Here is a 21,697-nt window from a genome sequence, read left to right as displayed (position 1 = left end):
GAACAGGAGGATAGGAGTTTTTTTTTAAATTTTATTTAATCACCATGAATTACAAAGTTACAAAGTTGTTCACAATTGAGTTTTAGCCACTTCCTCCACTTCCTCCACCAATGCCCCCAGTTTACCTCCTACACCCTGGCCTGCCTTTATGGCAGGCACTATTTTATCTTTTCTTTCCCCTTCATGCTTTTAGGCATGGTGGTTTATGATACTATTACTGATGGGGTATCATCCATGTCACTTTACCTCTTTTTAGCACTTAGTTTTGGTCCAGAGTGATCACTCCTATCATTGTTGCTCTTTCCTTGACCTTTCACGTGCCTGTCCCCAGCCCGTGGAAAGCTTCCTACTAAGGACCCGCTCCATGCTCTTCACTTCTATTGCCTTTTGGCATTGGTAATTCTTCCACTTACTTCTTTATCCTGCATATTGGCGAGATCATTCTGTATCTGTCCTCTCTCTGATTCAGATGATACTCTCCAGATTCATCCATGTAGCAGCAAATCGCATGCTTTAATTCTTCCTTACAGCTGAGTAAGGAAAGTAATCTATTCCACTGCGAGATGTACCATAGTTTCTTTAGCCAGTCACCTGTTCTTTGGCACTGTGAATAGTACTACAATGAACATAGGAGTGCAGATGGATTTTCTGCAGTGTGATTTGGGGCCCTAAAGCTTTATTCTCAGGAGTGGAATTACTGGGTTGTAAGAAAGCCCAATTTCTATTTTTTTGAGGAATGTTAATACTGTCTTCCAAAAAGGCTGGACAAGTCGGCATTCCCACCAGCAGTGAATGAGGGCCCCCTTTTCTCTGCATCCATGCCAACACTGGTTGCTATTGTTTTGGTTTTGGAGTCCCACCCGGCAATGCTCTGGGATTACTTTTGGCTCTGTGCTTGGGATCACTTCAGGTAGTGCTTGAGGGATCATATGGGATGCCGGGGACTGAACTTGGGTTGGCCATGTGCAAGGCAAATGCCCTCTCCACTGTACTACTGTTCTGGACCCTGAGTTGTTGTTCCTTTTAATGAGTACCAGTCTTTGTGGTGTGAAGTGATATATTATTATTGTTTTGATTTGCATTGCCCTGATGCTTAGTGATATCAAATGTCTTTTTCATATGCTTGTTGACTATTTGTATTCTTCTTTGAGGAAGTTCCTATTCATCTCTTCTCCCCATTTTTTAATGGGTTGGATGTGTTTTCCCCACTCACAATTGTTCTGAAGAAAATCAAATATCTAGGGATCAACCTAAATAAAGAGGTGAAAGTTTGTGCAAAGAAAACTATGAAACTTAGGAAAATAAAATTAGACATGAGGAAATGGAAACACACCCTTTCCTCATGTTGGGGGGATTAACATCATCGCCAAAATGGCAACAACACCTCCCCCGCCCCGCCCAAAGCATTATGCAGATTTAATGAACTCTCATAAGGATGCCCATGAATTTTTTCTTTTTTAAAATTTATTTACTTTGCTTTTTGGGTCACACCCAGCAATGCACAGGGGTTACTCCTGGCTCTGCACTCAGAAATTACTCCTGGAAGTGCTCAGGGGACCATATGGGATGCTGGGAATTGAACCCGGGTCGGCCACGTGCAAGGCAAACGCCCTACCCGCTGTGCTATCCCTCCAGCCCCACCCATGAATTTTTTTCAAATAAATAGATCAAACACTAATGAAATTCATATGGAATAATAAAACTCCCCCAAGTAGCCAAAGAAATTCTCAGGAAAAAGATGGGAGATGTCACTTTCCTCAACTTCAAACTGTACTACAAAGCAGTAGTAATTAAAACAGTGGTGCTGGAATAAAGACCGACCCTCAGAACAATGGAATAGAACTAAAAATATAGAGAAAGGCCTTCAGGTATATGGTTTGTTAATCTTTGATGAAGAATCAAAATTTATGAAATGGAGTAAGGAAAGCATCTTTAATAAGAGGTGTTGAGAAAACTAGTCAGACATGTGCAAAAAATTGAATCTCTTTCTTACACCATGCACAAAAAGTCAAATCAAAATGGATTTATAAGTTCAATATCAGACTTGAATTTATACGGTACATAGAGGACTATGTAGGCAGACTCTGTCCATGATATTGAAGCTAAGAGGCATCTTTAAGGATAAACCACCACTGACCAAGCAAATGGAAGCAAAGATAAACAAATGGGATACATTAAACCAAGAGGCACAGACTGGGAGAAATTATTTTCCCACCACTCAGCTGCTAAGGGGTTAATATCCAAGATATATAAAGCACTGGTAGAATTTATTAAGAGGCCGTGAGTTGGAGCCCCCAGTAGTACTAAGTGCAGCTTGGTGGTGACTAGAATCTAGGAGTGGCCAGTGCCCTGAGGACTCCTGGGAGACCAATATAAAAACTAAAAAAAAATCAGTCTTGGAATACAGGATGGAGGTTAGGGCACATGTCGAAATGTGGAATGTGTTAGTCTCCAGCATCTCTGATTGTGGCCCTGGAGGCCTCTAAGCACAGTGGGGCTGGCTTTGTTGGTCCCTAGTACCCTGAAAACAAACAGCTCTGCACGCACAGGCCCTGCTGGCCCCATTGACTGCAAATGGCTGAGAGGGAACCCCAGGCCTCAGGAGGTCTGCTTGATGGGTCCTTTTAACCCCCAAACAATCTCAGGTACTTATCTATAGCTCTGTTTCTTCTGCCTCTTTCACCTGCTAGCTTCTTATTTACTAAATAGAAATAATAGTACTCATAGATTCCAAGACATTTTCTTTCCCACATTTAAGCATCTCTCTCAGACCACACCTTGAATTGAGATTCATGAATCATCATGAACATGGCATGGCACCATCTTAAGTTATTTGATCTCTCCCTGGCTAATTTTTGTTTGTTTGTGGTATCACTGGTGTAAATATAAGATCACAGTGTGTGTACACCAGCTGGTGGCAGAAATTCTTGTGGGGACTGGTTTTTCTTTTCTGGTTCCCTAGAGTAGAGTTGTAACTTGGAAATTTTGCTCCTGTCTTTTCTCTCTAGTGTCCAGTGCCCTGGACAGAGTCCACTTCACACCAGCCCACGGGCACCTCAGCTTAGGTGGGTCTTAGTCTCCCTCATAGTAGATGTTTCGGCCTTCTGAGTAGCTAGTTAAATACTGGTGCCACCCGACCATCAGGGACATTGGAGTTGATGAAATCAAACTTACCTTCAACATTGTTTAAGTGTCAAATGCAAAAACCAAAGTAAAATAATATGTAAGGCAATGTGTCAGAGATGAGAAAAAAAAACTGAGGCTCTTAGCCTAGTGCCTTGGACAGGGAGCAGCTAAAGTAGGTTCACATGGTTTGTGTCCTGACTGGACCTGTTCTGCTCTGTTCTCTGTCCTGTTTGACTTGTTCCACTTGTTTGTTCATCTCTTCCACTCTATCAGAACCTCCTTTGGAACAGGTGACCTTATACTTGGATTTCTTCCCATTGTCTCAGAAGTGAGTGACACTTAGTGGGCTTGCTGAAAAGGTAAAAGTGAGTTGCAATTTGATCTCTTGCTTTTAACTAACTTTATGACCATAAACAGTGCCTAAAACCCCTCAAGCTATTAGTGTCTTCACCCTTAAAAACTCTGGGGTTGGAGCGATAACACAGCTGGGAGAGCACTTGTTTGCACATGGCTCAATTCATGGCACCCCATGTCATCCCCTGAGCCCTGCTAGGAGTGATCCCTGAGCACAGATCCAGGAGTAAGCCCCGAGCTCCTCGGGCTGTGGCCCCTAAACAAAACAAAACAAAACAAAACAAAATAAACATAAAAAGGGATAGTTTAAAAATATTTAAAAATATAAATTTAAAAATACATTTAAAATATAAATCTTAAAAAAATATTGTATTGTAGTACAGAACTCCCCCCAAACCTTGTTACATTTTAAAAATAGTTGTTCACAATAATTTATTATATTAATTTTTTCAACACAAATCCCACCACCACTACACCTTCCCCCACCATTATTTCAAATTTTCCCACCACCACTAAGTACTTTACTTTGTATTACTTGTTATGAATAATCAGCTAAAAATGATCCAAAAAGGTTTCCTTAGAAGAAAGTGTGTGAAGATTGTTGTATCTCACCCTGGAGATATTAAGCTCTTGTATAAGAGATTACTAAAATGTTTTTACAGGTTGGGCCTTGTGTGCTAATATTATATATGCATGTATGTATGTATATATGTACATATGCATATATTAATAGAGATTGGTTGCCTTCTACTTTACGCCTCATTCAATGTGGTGTGCTATTCTTGGTACATCAGTGGTATAGAGTATGAGATGTCGTTCCAGGAATTCTAAAATTTTAAATTGGGTGACAGAGTTGGAGTTAAATTTTTAACTGGATGGTGATTTGGGGGTCTGGAGGCATCTCTGCAGCTTGTTCCTCTCTTCTGAGATTTATTTGTGAGTCCAACCTTGTTACATTTGTCAAAAATAATTTCCTTCTTTGTAGGAAATTGGTTCTAGGATCTAATTTAGAACATCACATGGTATTGGGTAAAAATTGACTTAAAGGTAAAAATGTTGTACTAGTTTAGAGTTCTAAGATATTGATTACTAAAATTACAAACATTTGCTGAAATTCTCTTCCTGTAAATCACTGTAATTTCTTTGCTCATCAATTTGCTCAAGCGGGCACCAGTAATGTCTCCATTGTGAGACTTGTTACTGCTTTTGGCATATCGAATATGGCACGGGTAGCTTGTCAGGCTCTGTCATGTGGGCGGGATATTCTCGGTAGCTTGCCAGACTCTCCGAGAGGGGCGGAGGAATTGAACCCAGGTCAGCCAGTGTGCAAGGCAAACGCCCTACCTGAAATTCTCTTCCTATATTTCTATTTTAGGTTTCCATGGCACATGGAATACAGAATTTGATTAATGCCATCAGAATGATTCACAGCGTGTCGAGGTACTACAACACCTCTGAGAGAATGACCTCACTGTTCATCAAGGTAGGTTCCAGGGAAGAATTCAAGCAGGTAGTTCTGTAAACAGATCAACAATGCTTTTCTCTGGTCTGGGAAAGGGAAAGGGAAATTTGGGTGCATCTCAGAGTTCTAGATTAATATTCTTCCAGAGAACAAGAAAAGAAAGGTACTAATTAATGTTCCTCAGTGAGAGTATAATGAGTAGGGCACTTACTTTGCACTCGGCCAGCCTGGGTTGATCCCTGGCATCCCATAAAGTCTCGTGTGCTCTGCTAGGAGTAATTCCTGACTGTAGTTTCCCCAGGTATGCCCCCAAACAAATAAACAAACAAATAAACCAAACCCTAACACAACAAAATAGAAAAGTACTGATTGATTATTCTTAACAGAAGGGATTCCTTTTTTTAAAAAAAATTTATTAGTGAATCATTGAGAGGTACAGTTATAGACTGCAACTTCCGTGCTTGCATTTCCGTCATACAATGCTCGAGTACCCATCCCTCCACCAGTGCCCATTCTCCACCACCAAAGGTCCCAGCATCCCTCCCACCACCCCCACCCCTCCCCTCCACCTCACCCTGCCTCTGTGGCAGGGCATTCCCCTTTGCTCTCTCTCTCTCCTCTTGGGTGTTGTGGTTTGCAGTAGGAGAAGGGGTTCCTTTTTTCCATGCTGCATGTAAATCCCTGAGCTCATTCTTTATTTTACCACTTTGTTTATTCATTATTTATTTTTTAAAATTGAATCAACATGAGATACAGTTATAAAGTTGCCCATGATTTGGTTTCGGTCATACAATGTACAATGTTCCAACACCTGTCTCTTCACCAGTGTACAATTCCCACCAAAATGTCTTCAGTTTCCCTCCCATCATTCCCTGACACTGCCCCTCTGCCCCAGCCTGCCTCTATGCAGGCAATCTCTCTCTCTCTCTCTCTCTCTCTCTCTCTCTCTCTCTCTCTCAATCTCTCTCTCTCTTTTTCTGGGCACTATGGCTTGCAATACAGGTATTGAAAGATTATTATATATATATATATACATATATCTCCTTTTAGCATTCTGTTCTTGTCCAGAGTGATCATTTCCAATTATCATTGTCATAGAGCACTTCTCTATCCTCAGTGCTCCCTTGCCCCCTGTGAAGTCAAGTTTTTATGTGGGCCTTTCCTGATGAATGCTTGCAGAGTTATAATGTTTCTTCTTAACACTGCATTTGCTATGTCTCACAAGTTCTGGTAGCTCATGTCCTTGTTATAATTTGTTTCCAGGAATTTTTTGATTTCTTCTTTGATTTCCTTTATAACCCTTTATAATCAGTAGCTAGCTGTTTAATTTCCAGGTATTTGATTTGATTCTCTTTTTCTCTGTGTGATTAACTTCTATTTTCATTGCATCATGGTCTAAAAAGATAGTTGATGCAATTTCTATCCTCTTAATTTTATGGGGGTGTGTTTTTATGTTTTGTGGCCCAGCATGTTTTCTGTCTTGGAGAATGTCCATTGTGCACTGGAGAAGAATGTGTATTAGTCTTTCAGGGGATGAAAGCCCTATATACATCTACTAGCCCCTCTCTTCCCTTTTATCCTTCAAAGCCAGTATTTGATTGTTGAGTTTTAGCCTTGTTCATCTGTCAAGAGGTGACAAAGTGGTGTTGAAGTTTCCAACTACATTGTGTTACTATCAATGTCATCCCTGAAGCAATTGTTTTTTTTTTTACAGTTACAGATTCATATATTTCGTTTTAAGTGTTTTGCTAGTCCTTCATTGACTGATTATAAGTTTAGAGGTATAATTTCTTTCTGATGTATATAGATAGAACCCTGAATTATTAATAAATGAACCATTTTCCCTTCTAACCTTTTCCAACCTGAAAGCTATGTCATTGGATACTAGTATGGCCACTACAGTTCTTTTGAAAGAATTGTTTGCTTGAAGCAATGTTTTCCAATCTTTGACTTTGAGTCTGTGTGTGCTTTTACTATTCAAATGTGTTTCTTGTAGGCTGCAGAATATTGAATTAAATGTTTTAATTCATTTTGCCATTATGTGTCTTTTAATTGTGCATTTAATCCATTGACATTGAGGGATTATTGTCATTTTTATTTCCTCTCTCTCTCTTTTTTTTTTTTGGTCATACCTGGCAATGCTTAGGGGTTACTCCTGGCTCTGCACTCAGGAATTACTCCTGATGATGCTTGGGGGACCATATGGGATGCTGGGGATTGAAGCTGGGTCAGCAGCTTGCAAGGCAAATGCCCTATCCACAATACTATTGCTCTGACCCTGTCATGGGGTTTTGTGCTATCTTTTGGTAGAAATTTGGTGTGTTTATGGGGTTTGTTTTGCCCTTTCAGCTTTTCTTTAAAAATTGTTTCTGAGTCTATAAATTGCCTGAGTTATTGATTATATTTTTATGTTGTGTATAATTTCTTCCTATCTGAAAGAGAGTGTTGCCAAGTAAAGTATTCTTAGTGACGTATTTATTTCATTAAGTATTTTTGCTATATCCCACCATTTACTTTGGGTTTTGAGTATCACATTTGAAATAGGTGTGCTGTCAATCTATGGGACACTTCTGTGTGTGTAATTTCCTTCTTGATTTTGCTGCTTTGAGTATTGTATCTATGGTTTTTGTCATTCTGATTATGATATGTCTTAGAACCTTTTTAGTAGGGTCTCTTTTAGCTGGTACCTTTCATGCTTTTTAGACCTGGATGCCTGCATTCTCCAGCTCTGGGAACTTTCAGCAATGTCTTTGACTATTACTTCCTCACTAGGGTTGCCTTCTTGTCCCTCTGGGACTCTGCTGATTTTCATGTTATACTTCTCTAATTCATCCCAAAGTTCTCTTTTCTACCCTTGATTTAATTTTAGATCTTTTTCCATCTTCTGTTATTGCCTTGAGGTTTTCTATATCTCATCTCAATCTCAAGATTCTGTCTTCAGCTGCTGTTACTCCGCTGTTGAGGGCATTCATTTCATGTACTAATTTTAAAATGAAATCTGCTTGTAGTTTTCTTATTTATGCTTTCATATCTTTTGTGTTTAATTGGATATCGATTCCACTGTTTTTTTGAGCTCCTTAAATATCCTCACTATTTTGACTTTGAATTCTTTATCAGATTTTGTAGGTGGGTATTCCTTGGTGAGGCTTTAGAGCACTTATCTTGGTCCCCTTGGCACGTTTCTGTGTTGTTTCACCATGGTGACTGTAGTAGTTTAAAGGTGATTCTTTCCAACACACTATCAGCATCCCCCACTTATGGCCAGGGAGGATACTGGGGAAACTCAGTGGACTGTGGTTTCTTCTTTCCGCTTTAATAATATTTCCTTCCAATTTGGTGTTCCTGTGTAACTGTGCAGAGTCTCTTGCACTGATTCAGTGAATGTTCTTTGGCCTGAACTTATTTGCTACTTTTTGTTTAGTGTTATATTGTTTCTTGTGCTTAATACTATTTTTGTGGGTTTTGGGGGAATGTTGGTTGAAGTAGGGGCTAATGGACTATTGACCTAATGTGGTTGGGGTAGCCCTAGTGAAAGTTCAGTATAAGATGTGGATCTCATGGAATATAGAGGGGGAGATTAACTGTCTGCTGCTGGGGGTGTGGGTGGGGGGAACCATGCCCACAGCTGGTCTGACCTGTGAGAGGAGCCAGCCATTAGCAGCCTTCAACTTTGGTCACAGAATGTGTGTTCAAATCCTGCTGGTAGTTTGCTCGCTAGCTGGAAAATTCTCTCAGAGCATTCATGCTCTCATGCAGAGTCAGGTCATTTTTCCACTTTTTAAAAACACCATGGCTTACAAAGTTGTTCATGATGCATTTGTTACAGGCATTCAATATTCCAACACTAATCCCATCAACACTGTGACCTTCCCTTCACCTTTTTTCCCCTTTTCCCAACCACCTCTCAAGCCTGTTCCTGTAGCAGGTCCAGATAAATTATTTGATATTGATGTTGCCATTGAATGGCAAATGGAATTATTAAAAGATAATCCAGTAAAATAAAATTTGTGAAAACAGTTATGTCTCATCGTGGGGATACTAAGTGCTTGCTTTTGGTGCTATCTGGGCCTCCTTCATTAATGATTTTGTTAATTGAACTTAGTTGGCTTCTTTACATTCCCATCCAACCTGCTGTTCTCCCACTGGGGTTAGCATTGTAGAGTTTGGAAATGTCACACGATTCTTTGTTGTCTGCCTGATACTGTGTTTGAAACTGCTAGCTCTACTCATTAGTCTGTCTCTGGTAGTGAAGGGGAGTGTGACTTACTACTGACCCGGAATAGTGGAGCACTTATTTTCTGATACTCCCTACTGGGATGCAATAGCTACATAAGAGTCTCCATACTACTACAAGACTATTGATCACATTCACATCTTTGTCAATTATGCAAATTCCACTATTTTTCTGTAATATTGGCGACTCTGAATTCAGCATGCAAGGTCTCAGTCAAGGGTGAACACACACTGTCTGTCATCTCGAATACTTCCATTCACTAGTCCACATGCACAGTAATCCTTTCCATAAGTTTAGTTTTCTCTAGTCATTTGTTTTCCCTTATTTTTTAAATTAAATTAAATTTTTTTATTTTGAAATGAATCACCGTGAGATAATTACAGACTTGTAAACTTTTGTGCTAATGTTTCAGTCATACAATGATCAGTACCCATCCCTCCACCAGTGCCCATTCTCCACCATCAATAATCCCAGTATCCCTCCCACCACCCCACATGATCACCTTGGTTATCCTTTAGACTGGTTTCAATTCCTCTTCTGAATTTTATGAATTTTCCCAAGTTTTGGGGTATCAACCTCTCATCTTTAGTTGATCACCCTAACCATTTAAATGAGTATCATGGTGTTCTTCCCTGTTTTGCAAGATGTTAAAGATGGTTAACATTGGGAGAGGAGGGTATGGACTATACCCAGCAATGCCCAGGAGCTAATAATACTGGTTCTGTATTCAGGAGTGACCCCTGGTGATGCTGGGGGACCATATCTGTTTGTCAGTAATTTGATCCAGGAACAGTTACTTAAAGGCAAGCATTTTATTTCCTGTACTATTTCTCCAGTCAGAGATGGTTAACTTTATATTAATCTACATACTGAAAGATGTATTTATATTAAATCTTCATGTTAAAGAATCATAGTTGGATCAGATCAAGACCTAATTAGAGGGGCTGGAGTGATAGCACAGTGGGTAGAGCATTTGCCTTGTATGCAGCTGACCTGGGTTCCATTCCCAGCATCCTATATGGTCCCCTGAGCACCTCCAGGAGTGATTTCTGAGTGTAAAGCCAGGAATAACCTCTGAGCATCACCAGGTGTGACCCCCCCAAAAAAAAGAGAGACCTAATTAGAGGAGAAGTAGATAAGTGAAAGCTATGATAAATGTTGAAATCTAAGGAAATGGTGACATTGACTCAAATGCAGTGGGTAATATTACTTTAGACTTCCTAGTTTTGACTGGAAGATATATATCATTTTTTAAAAAGTATTGTGTGATTGTTCCTATAACTTAATTTTTTCCCTAAATTTTATACTTGTGATTTAGAGAACATCTTATCTTTATTGATGTTTATTTTGGACCTCTCTTTATTTTAGGTTACAAACCAAATGGTGACAGCATGTAAAGCCTATATTACTGATGGAGGGTCAGTCCATGTCTGGGATCAAGAAACACCAGTTGTATTAACAAAGATTCAGGTTTGGATAGGCATTACATTTTCTTAACATAAAGCTTTTACTTGATCCAGTGTTTACTTGGTTCTTTCATAAGGCATTCACTTAAAAAGAAACATATTGAATGGCATGATAATGTAAAAAGAATGTCATTAAAAGGGTCTACTTCTTTTACATGGTGCTCTTTATGGATATAAGTTGACCTTAACCTTTTTGGTTTGTTTCAGACTCTATTGTATAGGTTCATATATTCTGACTCTCAGCTTACTCTAAACCCTTCATTGTCCTATCCTTTGCACCAGCAAGATTGCAATGGATCTTAAAATAGTGTTGGTGACAGTGGGCATCTATTTATTTAAAAACATTTTGAAATCTAGACTACTAACGTTTTTTTTTTTTTTGCATTGTCTGATGCCTTCATAGGTTTCAAATATATTTTGTTGTTGTTGTTTTGAGCTGGCAGTGCTCAGGGCTGGGGCTGTTCTTAGTATGTTGCTTGGGTATTGTTCCTTCTGGTGTTGAGGGACTAAATAATACCTAGTATTGAACCTGACCTTCTACATGCAAACCATGCACATCAACCCTTTGAGTAATTTCTCTTGTCCCTTAAATACATTTTTTACAAGATTAAGGAAGCTTTATACCTACTTTTAATACTAGGACATGTGTAATATTTTTCTAGTTTACTAATTGTTAAAAGGGCATTTTATGCACATATTTTTTTGGCTGGCGTGATAGCGCAGTGGGTAGGGTGTTCGCCTTGCATGCAGCCGACCTGGGTTCGATTCCTCCGCCCTCTCAGAGAGCCCGGTAAGCTACCAAGAGTATCTCGCCCGCACGGCAGAGCCTGGCAAGCTAACCGTGGTGTACTCGATATGCTAAAAACAGTAACAAGTCTCACAATGGAGACATTACTGGTGCCCGCTCAGCAAATCTATGAGCAACAGGATGGCAGTGAACAGTGACAGTGATTTTTTGAGATAGTTATACAATTTTCTCATTCTGTTAGTGTGATGGTTGACAGTTTCAGACTTTCTCAAGTGAAGTATCCTTGGATTCCTAGAATAAACCCAATTTCATCATGCAATTTTCTTTTGCAAACCCTCTCATATCAGTTGCAAATAGTTGCTACAATTGTTTAGGATGCTGTACCACTATACTCATGAGGAAAATAGGCTGACTTTCCTACTTAGAGTGTCCTCCTCAGTTCTAAGAGTGGAAAGACAGGAAGTCTTTCTTTTTCTATTCTCTTAAAAAGTCTGGAGAAAGTTGAATAGATTTTTTTGATAGTCCAAAAGATAGAACCACTTGAGACAGCTTTTCTCAGAAGTTCTTGTATGTCTTCATGCTTGATTCCTGGAATTTATTTGGCAAAATGGCTATATTGAGGCTGAAGGAAAATCCAGAAAGAACTACCCATGCCTTTCACATGAGATATGAAGCCCAGAAAAGTGTTAAAGATCAGAAAATGAAAAGGTTCAATTATATTGTTTCCAGTGCTAAAAATTCAGGATCATGATGTGATTCTGAGATTTGGCCATATAAGATGAAGAGAGACAGATCAAAATATCCTATAAAAGAGTGGTTTTAAAGCATCACTGAAAGCATCTAGTAAAAGAATGCACTTACATACTGTGCAAAATGTCAGATATAGTTTTTTTTTTGTTCTTTTTTCTTTTGGTTAGAGGGAGAATTAGCAGCGTAGACCTTTAGCATTTTATTTTTTAATTTGTTGAGGTAGTGGTCTCAGGGTTACACTGTTGTGACTCTACAGATCACATCTTTGCTGGGGATCACAGTATTTGTCTTATATATGCGAGGCAGGCACTATACCTCTGACCTGCATCCCCGGACCCATAGACCTACTCTTGATGACTCAGTTTATTTTAAAAGCAGAGGACAATATCTTCAACAAACTTTCCCGAGTATTTAAAGGCATTCCAATGCTTAAAAAAACCCTGAACTTGGTGATATAAATTCACCATCTAAAAACAGAGAGATAAATTGAAAAGCAGAGCAACCAGGAGTACAAGTTGAAAAAAGAAGTAATGAAGTAAATAAGTAAATAATTTTTACTTGGTAATTCACAGATAGCATGAGATTCCCAACCTAATTGGCTTGCCATTCCCTCTTCAGAAAATAATTTACCCAGTTTTTCCCTAGAAATCAGGCTTCTTTGTTCTCAGCCACTCTACTGGACGGTACACAAACTCCTCTGACCTCAGAAATCAACCTTCTTTAATCAGACAGAAGCACTGCCCAGCTGTACCTGACGCCACTACTGCCCTTGGGTCTTTCCAGTGTTCCCCCTCCACTCCCCTCCCCCCGACTAATTTTAGGGAAGATGGAAAGAAGTCGGGAAAGAAGCAAATACAGAAAAAAGTGGAAGGAACAAGAAGCGACAGAAAAGTAAAAATGAGACTTAGGAACTGGGAGTAATGAAGAAGTGAGAAACAAGCATTATTGGCAAAGAAGAAAAATAATGTCAGGTGAAAAACAGTTGCAAGTGAAAGGCATTACAAATCATCATGGTGTGTAAGTTTCAATAAAAGGACGGTGGGCCTGAAGGACAGGCAATGGATGGAGACACAGTGTTTGGTGGCTGATAGCCGCCTCCTGGGCCAGACAACAGCAAGGGATGGGCGAGGGAAACGGTGAAAGAGGAACCCAGAGGAACTGGCCCAAGTTGGGAGGCAGTATATTTCCCTCCTCCCTGGTGTCATTTGATCTCTCCCTTCATGGTGCAGTCTTAGTTGTTGTCATGTCTGTGGTCTCAGTCATCAGAGTTCCATCATCCTAGTCTCCTCGAAGATCTCAGTCTCCAAAGTCTCAGTTTTCCTCCTCATCTTTAACGTCTCCTCGTCGACCTTCTCATCCTCAACATCTAGTCTTCAGCGTCTAGTCTTCACTATCTCCTTCTCAGCATCTCCTTCCCAGAGTCCAGTCTGCCTCTCCACCACAAGTCTCTACCACAAGTCTTTTCTCCCTGCAAGTCCTCCACACATCTCTGCCAGAGTCACTCTCCAGCCCCTTACAGCATAGTTATATAGGAATCATGTAGTGTGGGGATACAAAGGTGGGATTGAACATTATCATAATAAGAGAGGTAAAGACCACTCCTTCAGATTAACTCAAGGACAAAATCTCATCTAAGGAGATTACTCCAGATTACTAGGAGATCTTCCCAAGGGTGGGATTCCATCCAAGGGTGTATTGCTTTCTTCTTTTCTCAGCTAGTAATCCACTTAAATAGTTGTAGTAAATTTACTTCTAATATTTCTAGCAATGTCATTTTGTATGAGCACAGTAAGAGATATATCAAGCATAAAGTTTGGCTCTTCCTGGGAATATCTCACTATATATTCCAGACCACAGTCCTCAGGCCAGGTTAGTCTTTCCTAAACCCATCAGGGTCCTTATTTGGTTACTTCTCTTTGGGTCATGACAGAGTTTGTCCATGACCATGCTCTTAACTTATAGTTGAGTATTGTGGCACTTTGGCCTGCCCATTTTGCTGCCAGGGTAGCTCACGGCTTGCCCTGGGTCTGTCAGTTCCTCGTTAGGACCCTGCTCTTGGAGTGCTAGGAACTAAAAACAACTGAGGCTTAAATCAAGTAAATATGGATATCCAGGAGTAAATATCATTTTGGAGTCAATTAACTCCCTAGTTGAATACACTCCCTGACACTACACAATCCCCTGAGCATCACTGGGTACAGTACTACATCCCTGGACTGAACCACTGGCTGGATTGGATAAGAATCAACAGGAAGTTGCCAAGACCTCTGTGCACCTCATGGAAAGCTTCCCCACCTAAAACAGAATACCTGAAATGAAATGATAAAAGGAAATTGTTGAGTAGCAAATAAAGATGCTCAAGAACAAGCACTGAATTCAGAGGAATGTGCATATGTGAAATAATGTGAAATAATGACAGTTTTTGTTGTGTATGCATTAAAACATAACAACAACAATGTTGTTAGAATTTACCATTATATTGAGAAGGACAGGGAAGGAAAAAACTGAGGTGGTAAGTAAAACGAGCTTGACAGGACGTCACAGGGGCCAGAGGCAGGGGCCCAGGACACATAGGTGGTGCAAAGGGGTGGTATATAGCTATATACCACAGAAAAACCAACACTGGAAGCATGAGATATAAACTACAACAGTGAAACTTAAAAAATGTATTTGTCAAGGAAGCAGAATGATGGGAGATGTGAGGGAAATAACTTGGGACATTGGTGGAAAGAAGTTGACACTGGGAATAGAATTGGTGTTGGAACATTGTATTTCTGAAGTTCAACTATTATTAGGTTTGTCAAACACAGTGACTTAATAAATTTTCTTTAAGTTAATTGAACTTTTGGGCTTGAGATTTTATTTATGGGAATATTTTTTATCTTTTGATTTTTGGGTTATCTACAGAGTCAGTTGTACTTCTGACTCTGTGCTTTGGAATCACTCCTGGTGGGTCTCAGAGAACTATATGGGGTGCTGGTCTACCTGCTGTACTATTTCTAACATCCCTATGAGAACACTTTAAAATTTGTTGCTTCCTCTTTTTATGATGAAACACTTTTACTTGTGGTAAAATATTCATAACATAAAATATACTGTTTTAAACATTTAAAAAATAGATGTGGTGATCCCCCTAGGGATTATGAAAATGTTTTAAATTATGATGATAATTGCATAATTAAAATGCTCTAAAATCATTGTATTACATACTTTGGTTAAATTATATTTTTTGCTTTTTATTGTAACTTAGGTAACATGGATGTGAGTTATATCTTAATAAACATGTTGTTGCTAAGTGAAATGAATCAGAAAGAGAGGGACAAACATAGAATCACTGCACTTGTGGAATATAAAATAACATATATGACACTGACACTCAAGGACAGTAGACACAAGGGCCAGGAATATTGCTCCAGAGTTGGAAGCCTGCCTCATGATCTGGGGGAGAAGGCAGCTGGGATAGAGAAGGGATCACTAAGTTAATGATGGTGGGAGGGATCATTCAGGATGGGAGATGTGTACTAAAAGTATATAAATAATCAAACGTGATAGTCTCCCAGTATCTATGTTGCAAACCATAATGCTCAAAAGTAGAGAGATAGTATGGGGGAAATTGTCTGCCATAGAGGCAAGGAGAGTTTGGGATGTGGGTGGGGGTATACAGGGGACATTGGTGGTGGGGAATGTACACTGATAGAGGGATGGGTATTCATTAGGATGGGTGATCATTGTATGACTGAAACTCACACATGAAAGCTTTGTGACTATTTCACGGTGAAGCAATAAAAAAATGTCGTATTAAATGTGTAAAATAAATGGATGGATTGGTGGCATTTACTACATTTATAATATTGTGTATCCTCCCTCATCATCTTTTTCCAGAACTTCTGCATCTTTCCTAACTACAACTTTATACCTCTTAATAATTTCTTAATAATTAATAATTTCTTAATAATTTCTCATTGCCTCCTACCCAGACGCAGTAATCTACTTTCTGTCTCAATAATCTTTTTTGTTATAGGCTCCTCACAGAAGTGAACTTTTTAAGTAGTTGTCCTGTATTATCTGACTTCTTTCACATAGTATGTTTTCTAACTCACCCTCATTGTACCATGTATCAGAATTACCTTCCTTTTATGCTTGAGTAAAATTCCATTCTATGTTCTTTGTCTCTTTATTCATCTATTGATAGACATTTGGGTTGCTTCCACCTTTTTTTAATGATAAATAGTGCTTTAATAATTTATACATTAGCAGAAGTGATGAAATGCTATGCAATAAAAGGGAAGAGTAGCCTAGAATTATGGAGGAGAGGGAAGAAGGGAATGACAACATAATTTGAAATTGGGTGCTCTGAAAATTTTTCATGGAAATTAGGTAAAGTGCATGGGAGGAGTTGAAGGACTTAGGTTTGTAAATACCTGGGGAGAGACCCGAGACAGAAAGAGGAGGTGGAGTGAAGTGAGGTTGAAGATAAGAAGTGCTTCCACCTTTTGAGTATTGTGAATAATGCTGGCATAAACATTTTTTGCAGTGGTCTTTTTGAATCTCTGCTTTCAATTCTTTTGAGTACATACTTAAAATATGTATGGTTCCATCCCAATGGAAAACCAGCAGGACCGTTCTGTTGTACAAAAAGGGAGACATCCACGACATTGGCAACTATCACCCGATCTGCCTGTTGTCCGTCCTCTACAAGTTATTTACTCGAGTCATCCTGAATAGGATTGGCAGAACACTAGATGAAGGACAACCATGAAAGCAAGCTGGATTCTGAAAAGGATTCAGCACGATCGACCATATCCACACGGTGACCAAGCTCATTGAGGTTTCACGAGAGTTCAAGATGCCTCTCTGTCTAACATTCATCGATTTAAAGAAGGCCTTTGATTCTGTTGAGACTGAAGAGGTCATCGAAGCCCTAGACAAACAGGGAGTTTAAACTCAGTACAGCAGGATCCTCCGTGAGCTGTATTACAAATTCACCACTAGGATCTCACCATTCTACAAGGAAATGATCATCGACATAAAGAGAGGGGTTCAGCAGGGTGATACCATTTCACCAAAACTCTTAAGTGCCACCCTCAAGAATGTCATGCAACCACTAGAATGGGAAGGTTTGGGAGCGAAGATACACCTTCGGCACTAGACCACCTCTGCCTCGCTGATGACATCGTTCTAATAACACCAAACATTAGCCAAGCAGCACAAATGCTGGATGACTTTGACCGTGAGTGTGGAAAGGTCGGACTGCAGCTGAATCTCATGAAGATAATATTCATGAAAAATGGACTAGTTCCTGATGTTCCATTTGCTCTCAATGGAACAACATTTCAAAATGCAGCAGTTATGTGTATCGAGAACTCAACATGATGAATGACCTGGCACCTGAGCTGTGCAGAAAGAAGAGAGTGTCATGGAATGCCTTCAAGAGAGTCGAAGAAGTTGTTAAGAGGACAAAGAAACTCCAGCTCTGGGCATATCTTTTTGACTCCACCATTCTTCCTGCACTAACATACGCCTCAGAGACCTGGGCTCTACGAAAACAGGATGAGAACGCTATTTGGGCATCCCAAAAAGGAATCAAAAGAACTATGCTTGGAATATCACGTTTCATTCAAGTGAGAGAAGGAATCCGGAGTTCAACCTCTGTTGACAATCGAGGATCAGGGACGCTGTCTCGTTTGCCAAGGTGTCAAAAATCAGATGGGCCGGACATGTAATGTGATTTGGAGATGACCACTGGACTAGAGCTGTTACCAACTGGATTCCATGGGACGTCAAAATAATGCCTGGGCGCCCACCTATGAGATCGTCAGACTTCTTCATCGATACCCTGAATGAATGGTTTGAGGTTCATTGTGTTCCTGGAGTGAGCAGACCCTACTGGGGCTACATTAGCACACGACAGGAATGAAGACGTTACTGGCGCCCCCTCGAGCAAATCGATGAGTAAGGGGATTACAGTGATACAAGTGAAGTGATACATACTTAAAATGAATGGCTATTAATTCTATGACTAAATATTTAAGGAATCACACACTGCTCTCACAGGAGCTATTCTATTCCATTCTCACCAGCAGTATATCAGAATTTCAGACATCCATACCAATCTTTCTTAAAATATTAAAAAAAAAAGGCAACTCACTATGTGTGAAGTGTGGTTATTTTGCATTCGTTTGTTAGGGAATGGGGTGGTGGAGTGGTCATACATAGCAATGCTCAGGGATTTTTCCTGGCTCAGGTCACTTATGGGAGTGCTTCAGAGACTGTGTGCATGCAAGGCCCAATGCAATCACTAGGGTCCTTAAGTGGACAAGAGGAAGATAAAAGAATTAGAATCATATTGGACAAAAGAGTTGTATCTATACACAATGTAATACTACACAGCTGTAAGAAAACCATGCAATTTTCTGTATTGGGGTGGAATTAGAGGGCATCTTGTTAAATTGATGTAGACAAGCAGATAGATAGGGAAGGCCCCCATGGCAATGAAAGCCACCAGAATTTACGATGAAATTCCTGGGAAGTAAAAGTCCGAAGGTCCAACAAGACCCGAGACAAGACCTTTAGCAGTGGGCCCCGAGGAGATTGGACCTCTCCCCATGAAGGAAATTCCTCTAATGCGCCTGGACCCCTACCTTAATCTGATTAACCTTAGCGATTCAGCCCAGAGAAGACATTCCAGACCTAGACATCCCAAGAAGATATCCTATAAAAGCCACCTCGAACAAAGGAAGGGTGCACACATGCTATCTGAGCCCATGTACTGCTTGTGCCCACATGGCCCAGTACATGTGGTGCCAAGCACAAATGTCACCACATCTCCCCTGGAGATGTGTACTTTTCTATCTAATGCTAGGGTGTGTGTAGGCACCTTTAGAGAGGACATTACTCACTCTCCTCCACTTTCTCTTCCTCCTCCCCTTCAAAAACCCTCCAAATAAAATCTGTTTCACTTCACTGCTTGTCTACCCCTGAAATTCTTTTCTGTGAGGTGAGACAAGAACCCAGTAACCCTGGGTCCTGGGTGGCAGACGTGGATGGGGAGAATGTGACCATCTTTCTCCTCCCCACTTCACATAAGCCACCCATGGGGCTCACCGAGATCAAAATGAAGTAAGTCAGAAGGAAAAGAACAATGATCTCACACATGTATGGCTTATAAAGAAACAGAAAAAGGGAATAGAATTTTAATCACAAAATTGAGATTACCAAGTCATAGCAGAAGGGGTGACCAAAGGAAGCAAAAAAGTAGAGTAAAAATGACATAAGAAGAAGAACTGGGGATCTCAGCCACTTCGGTGGGGGAAAGGCGCAGTACTTTGTTCATCAAAACCAGGAAAGCTAACACTGTTGTAATCATGTTCAGAAACTACAATAAAATATTAAGGAATAAAGTGAAGGATAAAGGAATTAGAACCAGATAAAGGTTAAACTGGTCACTAGACTAAAAACATGTAACATTATTTTCTAAGACTATGTGCTTTTTAGGAAGCATCAGGTGGGCATGCTGTAAGTCTCTGCTGGACCATAGTAAAGGTGTCCTTTTCCCAATAGATTCCCTAACCTGACCGAACTGCCCGACGGTTTCCTATGTTGGAATTTACGCAATGACCTATCAAAGACTTTATGATATCCTCATGGAGAAATGGCTTTGAATGAGAAATTGTTATTGCATAATCTTGATATTTATATATCTGTATTAAGAATGTCAATTAAGATATTCCAATGGAATAAACAGATAATATTGTTGATAGAGAAGTCTAGTTAGCTATAAAATGTAATTAACAGTGTATACCATACTTTGTTAAAAATAAGAGTTAAGGGAAAATATTGAAGATGAAACATGTTACCACTTTTTGAAAATACAATGCGTTTATAGCATTTCAATGTATAGGAAGAAAGTCTGAACTTTTAATGGTAACAGCCACAGCCATACTGGAAAGATGATGTGATAAATTCTGTGTGAGGATAGAATTTGCTTCTTTTTGATTCTTAAATTAATTCTGCCACTAGATCAAAACAACCATGAGATACCACCTCACACCACAGAGACTGGCACACATCCAAACTAACAAAAGCAACCACTGTTGTGGGGAGAAAGGGACCCTTCTACACTGCTGGTGGGAATGCCGACTGGTTCAGCCCTTCTCAAAAAATTAGAAATTGAGCTCCCATTTGACCCAGCAATACCACTACTGGGAATATACCCCGGAGAAACAAAAAAGTATAGCCGAAATGACATCTGCACTTATATATTCATCGCAGCGCTGTTTACAATAGCCAGAATTTGGAAAAGCCCGAGTGCTCAAGAATAGATGACTGATTAAAGAAACTTTGGTACATCTATACAATGGAATACTACACAGCTGTTAGAAAAAATGAAGTCATAAACTTTGCATATAAGTGGATCATGCTAAGTGAAATGAGTCAGAAAGAGAGAAACAGACAGAAAAATTGCACTCATCTGTGGAATATAAAATAACAGAGTAGGAGACCAATATCCAAGAATAGTAGAAATAAGTACCAGTAGGTTGGCTCCATGGCTTGGAAGCTGTTCTCACATGCTGGGGAAAAAGGCAGCTCAGATAGAGAAGGGAACACCAAGTAAAATGTGGTTGGAGATCCTGCGCGGGAAGGGAGATGCATGCTGATAGTAGTCTAGAGACTGAACACGATGGCCGCTCAGTGACCCTATTGCAAACCACAACACCCAATTGAAGATAGAGAGATCAAAAGGGAATACCCTGCCACAGAGGCAGGGTGGGTTTGGGGGGAGGGATACTGGGTTTATCGGTAGTGGAGAATGGGCACTAGTGGAGTGCCCATTGTATGAGGGAAAATCAAGCTCGAAAATGTGTGAATCTGTATCTGTACCCTCATGGTGACTCACTAATTAAAGAATAAAATAAATTTTAAAAAATTCTGCCACTCATTATCCCCTTCTCTTACTGTTTTTTAGGATTGTATTTTTTTATTCAAGGAATATCAGGCATCTTTTCATAAAACAAGGAAACAGATTTTAGAATCCTTAGGGGAAAAATCTTTTGAGGTTTCAGAAATGTATATATTTGGAAAATTTGAAGCTTTCTGCAAAAGACTGGAGAAGGTAAGTATATCCTTCCCAACCATATATTTTTAATTGTTTTGTATTTTATGTAGCACCATTGAGAACTATTGCTCTAGATCTCTTGTCTAACTATGATACAATCCATACAGCATTAGTCACAGTATTAGCACATATTTTTCATTCTTGATGACTGCCTTCTGTCATTTATGTGAAAGCTATTCAAGTTCTCATCCTTCTCAAGACAGATTTGACCTTCATTCATTGAGCTTGAAATTAGAAATCTTTTAAACACTGAATGAGGCAAAATATGAAATAAAATGTCTGTAATAGCTTGCTTAAACAAGGGTAATGTAATGTATATAGATTAAGGATATCTTCTTTTTTCTAGGCCTCTGTGTGTGTGTGTGTGTGTGTGTGTGTGTGTATACTTTGTATATGTAGTATACAAATTAACATTGTGCAGGTGAAGTCTTTGCTAGAGAGA

General features: G+C 39.7%; 1 protein-coding gene across 1 annotated transcript in view; it reads left to right on the top strand.

The window, feature by feature from the left end:
• The window catches only part of DNAH8 (dynein axonemal heavy chain 8), a 414,847-nt gene that overhangs the window by 37,715 nt on the left and 355,435 nt on the right, over positions 1–21,697 (top strand). The window contains exons 9-11 of the mRNA XM_004619333.1: positions 4,856–4,963; positions 10,545–10,646; positions 21,106–21,252. Of these exons, the coding sequence (XP_004619390.1) occupies positions 4,856–4,963; positions 10,545–10,646; positions 21,106–21,252 (357 nt within the window). The remainder of the gene's footprint in view (positions 1–4,855; positions 4,964–10,544; positions 10,647–21,105; positions 21,253–21,697) is intronic.

This window comes from Sorex araneus, chromosome 5, assembly GCF_027595985.1.
Source record: "Sorex araneus isolate mSorAra2 chromosome 5, mSorAra2.pri, whole genome shotgun sequence".
NCBI classification, from domain to species: Eukaryota; Metazoa; Chordata; class Mammalia; order Eulipotyphla; family Soricidae; genus Sorex; species Sorex araneus.
This window is presented reverse-complemented; position numbering and strand designations above follow the sequence as displayed.